Here is a 13,330-nt window from a genome sequence, read left to right as displayed (position 1 = left end):
TTCACCTTATTTTACTATACGAAATGGCTTTACATTTATTGATTTTGTACAGTGTGCTTATTAAATAAATGAAACATTTTATGAATATAGAAAAAACTAACATTTTATTTGCCACAAGAACAAGAGTTATATTATAAGCTGCCAAAAAAGCTACATAAATGTCAGTACTTTTAAAAAATTGTTTTCAGCTGTTTTTTTGTTTGTTTGTTTGTTTCCTTTAAAATGTTTATCTCTACTTAAAAGTCATTTATAAAATATGAGAAATTTGGTTTGCAAATTAAGAGCAGTCGTGTGAAAGAGAAAAAGTTCAGTCTACAGGCTCGCCTACTTGCCCCGCCCCTTCTACAGTCTCATTGGTCCTTGCCAAGCCTATAAATCCGCTTACTGTAGTGAATAAGGGGAGCAAATCCAAAGTGGATGCGCAGATCACGCCATCATCATCATCATCTCTCTCATGCTGCTGAAGCCGGTAGTGAAAGGAAACGTGGTCCCAATTCAGCCAATTCATCTTAAATTACACCGTTTTATTTGCGTTATTATCAAGTGGACCTTCCGAAAACGTCATCCCTGTCTCTTTGTGTCACGCACTTAACGTTACCGCCTCAGGAAACGTTTAGTTAGAGAATTACACATCTAGTCCGATTTGATATGAATTAAGATTTAAGTGACTAAGTTGATTTTGCCGAAATGGTGGCAGGTGAGTTTCTTCCAGAGCAGCATGTTCTGCCTGACAGCACACTTGACGGCATTGTCACGGAAGCAAATACAGACGACGACAGCGGCTACAAGGAGCTTTCCAATGGATCGGTCCATATCATATTGGATCCAAAGGTGCTGGAACAGGAGCTTCCACCACCGGATGAAAAAGAGGCGATGCTTCCCGGCGAGCACAATAACGATGCGCTCGAGACGAGACTCTACTGGAGGCGGTTCGCAGTTCTCGCCGTGTTCAGCCTCTATTCGCTAGTCAACGCCTTTCAGTGGATCCAGTACAGCATCATTACCAACATCTTCATGGAGTATTATGAAGTATCAAGCATTATGATTGACGGGCTCTCCGTGGTCTATATGGTCGCTTATGTGCCTTTAATCTTCCCCGCGACGTGGCTGTTAGATAAGAAGGGGCTGAGGATGACTGCGTTGTTAGGAGCCGGCTTGAATGCTCTGGGTGCGTGGGTGAAGTGCGCCAGTGTGGGGCCCAATCTGTTCTGGGTCACCATGACCGCACAGATCATATGCTCTGTGGCACAGGTGTTCATCCTCGGTCTCCCCTCCAGAATCGCGTCGGTTTGGTTCGGCCCGAAAGAAGTTTCCACGGCATGTGCCACAGCGGTGTTGGGCAACCAGGTGTGAATTGTAAATTACATGTCATTAGAGTTAAACCTAGTTAAATATTACTCGACATTGATTTGACATAGTACAAATGTCACTTGCCTTGGTATTTAAAAGTACGAATAGGTGCAGTCAGGGCAGCTTCATTAAATAACTTTACCTTATGTTGTAGCATTTACCAAAATGCCATGGTTCCAAAGTTTCCACTAAAATACCTGCTGAAAATTTCAGTTTTAGATGCGTTTTGGAATGTCTAAAATGATCAAAAGTAGCTCTTTCACGCATTCAACAAGTTCAAGTTGGTCCACATATTTGGAAGAATAACCAAATAGTTTAGTTTCCCATTGACTTCCTATTGTATTTAACTGTTGTTGTTATTATTTTGGCGGGAACTATGGTAACCATCATACATTTTTGTTAGGGTACTTAGTATTTAAATGCACAGTGATATAAACACTAATTTAAAGTGAGGCTATAAATATTTAACATTTGTGTATTTATTATTCTCAAAGGGTGTACAGTGTTTTATGTGCTTATTTTTGGTGACTTAATGGTCTGCTTATTTCCATTCAGCTTGGTGTAGCCATAGGTTTCCTGCTCCCACCTGTACTGGTTCCCAACACTCCAGACGACAAAGATCTCATGGGCCACAACATCAGCATAATGTTCTATGGAACAGCTGGAGTTTCAACTCTGCTCTTCCTGCTAACAATATTTGGTAAGAATCCGTATACATTTCACATTCTCAGAACTTTTTAAGATAAATGAGATAAAGAAAAATTATATAACTGATGGATGTAGTCTAAAAAATCATGGAAAATATTCTTCTCTCATTCATTCTTCTGCATGCTATGCTTTTGTGATTATGGTTAACAATACACAATCAACTAGTTGACTTGGAGCAAATTGCAAATTATCTTTGCATATATTTATCCGTCATCAGAATATGGGAAAGGGCTGTTTTATAAACATGGGCAGGAGAGTTGTATGCAACAATGATTCATATTTTAAAGAGTATCAAAATGAATACTTGTATGTTAATCCCTCACAACATGTTTAGTAATCTGATTATCAGAATTACATGTTCATGTGTGTCTCATTCTCACTTGTTTTCTCAGTCATTAGGGATAGACCTCAGCTCCCACCCAGCAAAGCCCAAGCTGTTCTCTCCACTGGTCCAGCTGAAGACTATTCATACAAACGATCAATCATCAACCTTTTTAGGAGCAAGCCCTTCATTTTGCTCCTCATCAGCTATGGTGAGAATTATTCAATACAAAAATTAATTAATTTAAGGCCATTCACACCAAGAACGGTAAACTATAAAGATAACTATATTAACTATAACCACACCACACCATTCTGTTTATTCTAAGCACACGCTGCAGTTATGTGGTCTGACACATTAAATACTTGAGGTGGCAGGATGGATTCTGATTGGCTGTTGTGGTAGATTTTTTTCCTGCAAGAAAAATAAATGTTAGTTATGAATGATTAGTTAAAAAAAATCCATTACAATGTCAATGTTTTCATCATTCATCAGCTGGAAAAACAGTGATTCCAGCAATATTGTTCCTCTATGCCATTATCGTTATTGTTTTAGTGGGGATTCTGCTATTCCTTTATATTTAAAACAATTTTTAGAACTATAAACTTATCCTTATACAGTTAGTGTCCTTGGTGTGAATAAGCCTTAACTTGCATGCCTGTTGTTTTCATTCTTCCATGGAATACAAAAGCAAAATTGTATTTTTCTTTAAAATATGATGTATTTCATTAAATACTTTTTATTTATTGTTTATTTTTTTAAATGTTCATTTTTGGGTTCACTGTTTGTTTAATCTAAGCTTAAAGGATAATTCCGGTATTTAACACCTTGAGTCTATATTGTAGTTTGTTTTGGATGAACAAGAGTAGTGGACAAATTTTTTTTGACAATGGTTCCTCTCTCGAGTTTTTGACTATAATAGAATTGGCCATGGACCCATTTAACATTGGAGTCAATGGGCATGTCCGAAAATGTCATTAAAACAGCCAATAATGTTCGTTTACAAAACTGTTAAACTCACCGAGTGGTTAGTGGTGTTCGTTGATGATTATAAACAATATATCGTCGCAATATATGATTCCAATCCGTTTATTTTGCTATAGTGGAACTATTTTTTCAGACACTTCACAACCCTGTAACTTCCGCTCAATATTTGAATCTGAAGCGTTAGCACACTCCCGACCACTTGATGGCGATAACCGATGTTTATGTCTCGCGGGACACTCACGGTCACAGTCGAGTTCAACTTCATATTGCACTGGTCAGTGGTCACGTCTTTCAATATTTTCAAGGTTTTGTTTGTTTATTTCGCTTACTCTCCCGGAGCACAGTTGCTCTGCTCGCTAGCCTTATGAGAAACGGAAGCGAGCAAAAAGACTACATCGACCAAATGTAAACAGCCCCCTTTCCGTTTCCGGTAGCGCATTTATATTAACGAGCACTCAGTCCTTCAACAGAATTCAATGGGATTTTACAAAATGACGAATAAAACACGACAGAAACTGTATTTCGCAACACTTTTTGTTTCTGGAACATCAACTAACATCACTAAATCACTCGGTGAGTTGCACAGTTTTGAAAACTAATGTTAAAGGTTGTTTTAATGACATTTTCGGACATGGCCATTGACTCCAATGTTAAATGGGTCCATGGCCAATTCTTTTATAGTCAAAAACTCGAGAGAGGAACCATTGTCAAAAAAATGTTGTCCACCACTCTTGTTCATCCAAAACAAACTACAATATAGACTCAAGGTGTTAAATACCGGAATTATCCTTCAATAGAGCACCATACACCATTCATTATGAGATGATTTCTGTTATTTTATTTTATGGCTTATTAAATTAATACTGTAATTATACAGTATGATCAACCTCCTCTAATGCTACCTACAATTTCAGTTTTATTATGTAGAAAGTTCTGCACTTTTTTTTAAGCATCAATTTCAAAATATCTGATTATGTTTTTAGGCATCATGACCGGATCATTCTACTCTGTATCTACACTTCTCAATCAAATGATAATTACTTACTATCCGGTAAGTGACCTTTGAATAAACTCTGTATCTACCGCTGCAGGATGACAATGCCATGTGCATGTGTGTAGGGGTCTTTCTGGGTCCGTCTCAGGCGCACACCACGGTACTCTTTTCCGGGAATGGGCTGCTGGTCACTGATTTATTGTCCAGTTCATTAGCTGCTTTTCATGCATGCCTGCTACTCAGGACAGAGCCCAAATGAAAAGACAAGCTCTTCTGTGTACATTCCCAAGTTTGATCTGTCCGAATGTTCTGCAGGCTTTCCCACAAGTCTTAAGTTTAGAGACCGCACACACCATGTGATATTTCTTACTGTCATATTTACTTCCATATCTTGTCATGAGATCTTTTAAAAACTGGTGTCACTGACAAATTAATGAAAGTTGAGCCAGATGCACACGGTACGATTTATAATACCGGTAGTCCTTTACCATTTTTGCTTGTCATACTGTACAAACATGAACCCCGCTGTAAGCCACGTCACACTGCGCGACAGTCAAGATTTGTTAAAAATATCAAATATTGATATTTTTTTAGACCATTTTCAACACCACCGGGAATCTTGGAATAATATATATATATATATATATATATATATATATATATATATATATATATATATATATATATATATATATATATATAATTTTATTATTATCTCATCATTTTTTATTAATTAATTTAGGTGATTTTTTTTTTTTTTTGCACTAGCATTCACACTGCACATAGGTTTTATTTGAAACTTTGAACTAAATTTGCAAAATGACAAGTAAACAGTCAGTAGTAAAATAAGAATAAATAAACAAATTGCAAACAATAGCACACATATTAACAATAGAAGAAGAAAAAAAGAAAGTGTTTCTGGTAGGTCTGACAGTAATATTCGGGTAATCAATACTACAGAAATTAATTAAAGTAGGCTAATCAAATGTACAATAACACTGGTCTTCATTCGGTGATCTGTGTATCAATCTTGCGTTAAATGAGAATTGGAATAATTTCACATATTTCTGTATCGAAATATCAATATTTTTGACAACTAAAACAAAGGAGGGGTTTTGGGGGGCAATCAGCTGCTGGTTAACAAACTGGAGGCCTATTGAACTTGGTTGTGTGAGCTCTTTATACCAAAATCCTGATATCAAATCTCACTGGAGGACAGTATCACTAGCATGTTGAAATGTGATAGAAATGTTAAAATCACCTTTAAACCTTCTCTTTTTTTTAGGGCGAAGAGCTAAACACAGGAAGAATCGGCTTGACTTTGGTGGTGGCTGGAATGTTCGGCTCAATACTGTGTGGAGTCTGGTTGGATCGTACTAAAACCTATAAGTATGTATATGCTAAACCAGTGGAAGTTTTTTACTAAAAACATTTTGAAGTATTGGCTTTGAAGCATTAAGCTCTGGCTCTCATATTAGTTCCTGATTTTCATTATTAGCAGCTGCTAATCCATTAATTGTTTTGACTATGTTGAGTATATCTATTTTCTTTCTAATTTTTAAATTAAGGGTGCCGCCACATTTTCTCAAAAATATTGTGGGCAAAAAGGTCCATTTTCTGTTGTCAATCAATAGTGTAGCGATATATGAATTACAGCTCACACAGAAGTCACTTCCAAGCCAAGCCCCTTTCTGTTGGTCAACACAGTGAATATACCGGACCAACTTGAACCCATTGCGAAATCTGCGTGGGGAAAACTTTTGTCCCCACACACAAAAAAAGATTTGAGACAAGCAGTTTGTCAAAGGTTTTTAATTTTTCCTTTCACCCTTTAGATTGACAACATTGATCGTCTACGTGCTGTCCTTTATTGGAATGGTGGTGTTCACATTCACGCTGAACACTGGATATCTGCTTGTTATCTTCTTTACTGCTGGGGCTCTAGGGTAAGCCTGCCATTAAAGTTCAACTTATTGTGCCCGTAACTATAACTTCTGGAATTAGTATCTTAATTCACAAGTCCAGACAGATCACTATTCCTTTTTTCTCTCCCAAGCATAGTTTGTATATCTTTTTTTTTTTAGTGCTGTCTATCGATTAAAATAACTGAACTAATTAATCACACTAATTATTTTTTTCTGTAATTAATCATGATTAAAAACATGAGTTTTTTTGTTGTTTGATACATGTTTGTACATGCTGTACATTAGCTTCTCCCATTAAAATTGTTCTCTGCCAGCCAGGTACATTTGACTCATGTTACAACTATTCTTTTCAAAAGGTTTTTTATGACTGGTTACCTTCCTATTGGCTTTGAATTCGGTGTCGAAATCACATACCCTGAGTCCGAGGGCACGTCATCTGGTCTTCTGAATGCTTTTGCACAGGTATGTGTGGTTTGCTCATTCAAATAGTTTCATTTTTGTAATAAGCTTTCAGTTGACCATTAATTCAAATTACTCGCTGTTCGGTTTTAGGGTCATGGTTCGGTATGTGCTATGATAAAAGGACTACTGTTAAGGATGATTTCCTTGTCTTTTGTTGTTTTATTAACATTAAAAACACATACAGACAGGAAAATAAGGCTGCTGTACACTGATACTGAACAAATGCATTGTCTTTCTCGACTGTTAATGTTAACTTAGAATTAAGTTAGACTTAACTTAGAACTTAATTCTTAAGATATAACCTACTATGTTTGCTAGAATACTCGACAAGATGGGCACGTTGACATACATTTTGTGTGAATTTGTCCGTTCAAATGCAAGTTTCAAGGCTTTCAGTGTGTGCGCTTCGGATGAGCACAAATCTTCTCACAGCGTGTGTGCAAGTTTTCTTTCGCTTCTTCTTGCGCATGTCATATTCGAGCATACGGCACTCGCATTGAACAAAGTTTAGTGAACGCCAGATCCATCCACAGCCAGTAACATACAATAGCCTAACTCTGTTTTATTTATTTTCAACAAACCATATCAGGTATGCGTCGTCAGATTTGAGATAAGCGCGGTGCAAGTGGGTGCTGAACCCTGGGTGGAGAACAGTATGTTTTTTTTTACCGAGAACCATTACCCCCCTAATTTTTTTTTTTTTTTTTTTTTTTTTTGTATTATTTATTTATAAAGGGACAATGTACAATTTTTAACATAAAATTCGCATTTCATGCATTGCACCGGATTTAGCCACAGGCTATTTTTCGTCCGTAGTCCCCAGGCAGGTCAACACTTACACATCAAAGAAAATACATATATGATCACATACAATAAATACATACACATACTGTCAGGGCCATAGAAGACTATAAATAAATAAATCAGTCAATCAATTTAACTACAACAATCTTAATGGTTACAGAATTGGTTCAATTTAAAAAAAGATTTTAACTTCAATTTAAAAAGACCATGAATTGTACACCCTTTTATGTCCTCAGGAAGGGCATTCCACTGATTAGTGGCTTTCACTGTGAAAGAGGATAGTCCAAATGCAGAACGACGAAAGGGAACGAGACAATTAGTCTTAAGCGATAGTCTGGTTGATCTCACAGCTGTTTCACAGCGAAGTTGAATAAAGTCTCGTAGCACAGAAGGAGCCAGACCGTTTAAGATTTTATGAACCATACACAAGCTAGAATAAAGTCTAAAATTGTCAAAGTTTAAAAAATTATATTTCTCTATGATCTTACAAGAGTGAAAATGGTTAGGTTTTTTATCTAAAATTTTTAACGTCTGTTTATATAGCGATTTCAAAGGTTTAAGAACCGTTTCACCGGCTTGACCCCAACATGTCAAACAATAAGACATGTGAGAAAAGATTGTAGCATGCATAAGAGCCTTAGCTACATCAAAAGAAAGACAATGTCTAATTTGTCTAAAGTTTGCTATATTATGTTTAATATTCCTCATCATTTTCTTTACATGTTTTTTAAAACTAAGATTTGAGTCCAATATTATGCCAAGATAATTGAGCTCATTAACTATTTCTATCTTTTCACCATTAATAACTATATCAACATCAGGAGATTTAACGTTTGTTTTTGAGAAAAAGATTCCTTTCGTTTTACTAATATTCAAGCTAAGACATGACTGTTCCAGCCACTGTGTAACTCTTTCAGTAGCAAATTTTAACTTCTCAGCTGCTAATTCTACTGTTTTCGCATGTGTAAAAATCACAGTATCATCAGCATACATTTGTACTTGTATACCTTCACACTGTTGTGGTAGATCATTAATATATAAACTAAATAGTAAGGGACCTAGTACTGATCCTTGGGGTACACCCATTGTATAATGTAAGTTGCTGGACTTAACCCCTTTGATTTTTACACATTTCCATACACGCCCTGGTAACCACTTTCAATTTGAACAGCCTGGTGAAATGAAATACACACCCACATTTAATTTGACAAGCTTAATCCTTCCGCATTTACTCTGTTTATCTCCCAAAATGTTGAAGAACAGGTTAAGATTATTATTAAATAAGTAATTGGTACTTAAGTATGTCTGTCTCATACTCTATCTTTAATTTTTAGGTGTTCGGCATCATTTTTACTCTCATACAAGGAAAGCTGACCACAGACTACGGCCCACTCAGCGGAAACATTTTCTTGTGTGCTTGGATCCTCCTTGGCATTGTTCTAACAGGTTACTTTTCTTATTTACACGCCTTTCCTATTATTGATCAGTACTGTATGTGAACAGCATTAAGAAACTTTTGTGTTGTTCCTACAGCTCTGATTAAATCAGACCTCAAAAGAAACGACGTCAATGTGGGCAATACAAACAAAGGACAAGCAGTAAGTCTCATTTTTATGCCATTCATCACATTTGCAAAGTAAATTTGCCAAACACAGAGAGGCTCAACCATTCAAATCTTGATAATGTGAAGTGGAAAATATCTCTGTGCATTTATAATCAGTTTAGTACAAGATCAAAGTAACATTTTAGGATCAAAAAGATGTTTGCCTGAGAAAACAGACCAAACTCTATTGCTAATCAAAGTGAATATTCATTGGTACTGTCAAGGTTGAGTTGAGGGCTCGATGCAGAATTGTATGGTCTTTTATTTTAATGAAAAACAAAAAAAAATACCCTGAGGGAGAAAACAGGACCGGCAGCAACTTGACTGGGCTTGACCGACAACAAGGCACAGAAACTCACAAGAGGAAATATTCTGGAACAGGACGCACTGACACAAGAATGCAAACACAATGAGAATAAATAGAGAGCAAACAAGGCAGATAATGAAGGAGAACAGGTGGGGCAAATTAACCAATAAACAGATAAGAAGAAGGTTGGGGTTACACAATAGACAGGAAAGCACATGGCACAAAACCAGACAAGCACGACGTGCGAAAACACAACGAGAAAGCACATGGCTGATGTAAACACGAACCTCGTGCTACACAGAACAACACCACACACAGTGAAGTACGAAGTGCGTACGGCCCGAGTGAACTTGAAACCGCACGCTTACACAAGATAGAGAACAGAATGCAAACACACGGAGCATGAATGTCCCAACCCCCAACACAGAACCGAAACTAAACTAGACCGAAGCGCTGGGATCCGAACACCACGCTCCACACACAAAACAATTTATGTGGACACAAGACATGACAAGACAAGACAAGACAATAGCAGTGTCAGAGTTCTGTCACCAAAGCCAAGAATAAACAGACCGAAGTGACAGAACCCTGACAGGTACAGAGAAAGGATTTTGCCTGACATGTTTGAAAGTAAAATGTAATGTCAAGAAATGTTATTTTACCTTTTATGTTTTTATTTATTAGTATTAGTATTGTTTTGTAAAAAATATTATGATATAAAACAAGGCACAGCATTTTTTTGTTCTTTGGTTTTCAATGTACACTACCATTCAAAAGTTTGGGCTCGATAAGATTTTTTTGGTTGCACTTATTTTACAGTACGTGCACTTGCGTGTACTTAACTAATAAAGTACTGGGTAATATACATGGGTTAAGGTTAGGTTTAAGGGTAGATTCAGGGTTAGTACCTAGTTATTACCCAGTGATTGTAATTACTATAAGTATGTAGTATGTACATATAAAATGTTTTTTTTTTTTTTTTGTAAAGAAATGAATACTCTTCTTCAGCAATGGTTAAGCAGCACAACATTTGATAATAATAAGAAATGTTTCTTGTGCAGCAAATCAGCATATTAGAATGATTTCTGAAGGATCATGTGACACTGAAGACTGGTGTAATGATGCTGAAAATTCAGGAATTAATTATTTTAAAATGTATCACTATGGTAAATAATTATTTTGTTTTACTGTATTTTCGATCAGATAAATGCAGCCTTGGTGAGCATAAGAGAATTCTTTCAAAAACATTTAAAAAATCTTACAGATCCCAAACCTTTGACTGGTAGTGTGTTGGGCCTTCGATATCCTGGTGTTCAAGATTATCAATGAATTGCCGTCTTGAGGGACATGAATAAGATTTACGTGTCTTAATGAGATCTTTTCCTTGAGAATGAGATATTAATGAGATCATTTCTCTCCCCTGAAGGTTCCCACTGAGCTGCCTTCTGATAAAGCGTCCAGTGACGTCAAGCTGGACTCCTCTAGCTTACCTCACGAGACTTCCATTTAAGTCTTAAACGTTTCCAACAGCACATCAAAAATCACAAGAGATTACAGACTCTCCTGAGATGACTTGAAATCTTATTTTGCTGTGATGTAATGATGTTATAGCACAATTTTCAGTGAAAACGGACAGTGATAAATGTTCCCAAATAAGCTGTAAATGAATTTCTCCCAATCTAGGCTGATTGTTATATACAATATGTCTCTTAATTATACAAGCATGGATTATTTTATTTATTTATTGTTTCAAGAATTGTGGACCAAATATTAGGATTTTAACATGGCTTGTAAGGCCCAAATGCACAATCATGTTGGTGTGACTGGAACTGCACGTTTGTTTGCTTCGTCTCAAAGGACTCGTCTGACTGTTGTGCTGCTGGGACGTAAAGTCTGCTGTTTCATCGCAGAACATCTACATGTAATAATTCCACAAAAACCATGAATTCCCATCTTATTTATTCAGGATGATGAAGAGAGTTCTTTAAACTAAAAAGACATTGTATGCAAATTGTAGTGTGTACTGTATGTAAGTGCTTCAGCAAAATCGCCTACCATTATGAGACTGTGATATCATTTCAAGTGCTTATGCTGTCATTGCAAGATAAAATCAAATACGTGTAAGTGAAACTTTGGACCTGTAACGCATACAGATACCAGGAGAAGGCTTGTTTAGTCTTTTTCCAGAGAGCACAAATTAACCTTTCAGCATTTATACCACGTTAAGAATGTGGTTCGTTTAAAAAGGAATGTGATATTTACAAGAGTGTGGTTTTATGGATTTGTCATTTTTCAGAAGTGTGAAAGAAAGCACTATTTTTTTAATGGTTTTACTTGCCTAAGACTCTAAGTCTAGTTTTACTTGCTTTTAACTCATTTTATTTTTTACTTTTGATGCATATTTATTGGAATGATGAATGCTTTTTCCATGGTTGTTTTCGTATTTATGAATTTCTGGCTTGAATTTCTACTGTTTCTACTTGGTATTTGTTGGATAATGAAGGCAGCTTTGCAAACTGGGGTTGTCAAATAATGTTGGGAAATTCACTGTAAAGTATAAAACTCATTTGCATTACACTCTGAGCTTTGAAGGACTGGAAGGGGCTCATGTTTCCATCACTTCTGTTTAAAAAAATAAAAATGTAATTGCTCAAATTAAAATATGCAGTTTGTTTGTTATTGCAAATATGTTATATAATACAGGGGTTTTCAGTCTTTGATGCAACAGACCCACAAATATGATCATTCTCTAGCAAGGGACGCCCTCCTTAATTTTAAAAGGCATCTATATAATTTATTCTACAAAGACACAATTTATATTTTGGATTTTTATTATTATAAATGTCTACAATATTATTCTGAAAATATTTAGTTTCTATTAAGTCACATTTTCACGTGTTTCCCTACTCATAGTAATGTACTGTTAGATTAATAATTTATTTATAATTATTAAACTATAATACGATTTCTTGAAGCACGCTTTACAACGAAATTATTTCAGAATTCAGATATTACTAAGTCGAACATACAGATTGTGCTTTCAATTAATTATAAGTTTTAAAAGTAAAACAAAATAAATAAACTTGAAATGATCTACAAATCAAAGTTTGAGTTGAGTCTGTAAACCCGTTCGGATTTAATGAAATGCAGACTTTTATTTTGAGATTTTTTTTATTTAGAACTCTAGCGCCCTCTAGCGATCATACAGGACATTTTTAGTTTTAACCTTAGTTCACTTCAAAATGAACATTCTGTCATCATTTACTCACCCTCAAGTTATTTCAAACCTGTATGATTTAATATTTTTGCTGAACTCAAAAGAATGTATTTTGAAGAATGTCGTTAACCAAACAGTTGATGGGCCACATTGACTCCCATAGTATGAAAACATAAAAAATACTATGGAAGTGAATGAACTATCCCTTTATGTGCTTTCCTTGATTAACAGCATGGAGACACAAAATCATTTGGCAAAGTTTAGAACCAGTATGTAGACGTTTTACTTCAACAGCTACATTGTACGGGTCTTTTGAACTTCATTACATTGAAAGGAGAGCAGAAGCTAAACATTTCGTTTTTTTAAATGAGTATGGTAGGGATATATTTTATATTTTACCTAAAGAAGACAAAAATTACAACAGGATTTAGAAATATATATTTTCTATCAGTATATTTTTAAATATAAAATGATTAAAACTGATGCAACTTAGCACTTTGTCTTTATTCTGCTCATATGAAGACAACCGGAATAAAATATTTTATGTTCTTATGAAATAGTAATTAATTATAAATGAACTCCGTCCCTTAAAAATGTTTTGGACACTATTGGCATCTCTTCTTTATTAATATAGCTACACTATGAGTCAGG

At 35.6% G+C, this 13,330-nt stretch overlaps 1 protein-coding gene across 1 annotated transcript; it reads left to right on the top strand.

Annotated features, from left to right (window-relative positions):
* The first annotated feature begins 87 nt into the window (after window positions 1–87).
* On the top strand, window positions 88–12,133 carry flvcr1 (FLVCR choline and heme transporter 1). The gene is made up of 10 exons (XM_079583804.1): window positions 88–1,347; window positions 1,906–2,050; window positions 2,451–2,591; window positions 4,351–4,418; window positions 5,647–5,750; window positions 6,197–6,307; window positions 6,643–6,748; window positions 8,887–8,998; window positions 9,086–9,150; window positions 10,889–12,133. Exons 1-10 carry the CDS (start codon window positions 688–690, stop codon window positions 10,970–10,972), a joined length of 1,596 nt encoding a protein of 531 aa, XP_079439930.1. The 5' UTR covers window positions 88–687; the 3' UTR covers window positions 10,973–12,133.
* Window positions 12,134–13,330: the final 1,197 nt, after the last annotated feature.

Source organism: Phoxinus phoxinus (assembly GCF_949152265.1).
Source record: "Phoxinus phoxinus genome assembly, chromosome: 16".
NCBI classification, from domain to species: domain Eukaryota; kingdom Metazoa; phylum Chordata; class Actinopteri; order Cypriniformes; family Leuciscidae; genus Phoxinus; species Phoxinus phoxinus.
The sequence above is the reverse complement of the archived record's forward strand: the minus strand, read 5'-3'. Positions and strand labels throughout refer to the sequence as shown.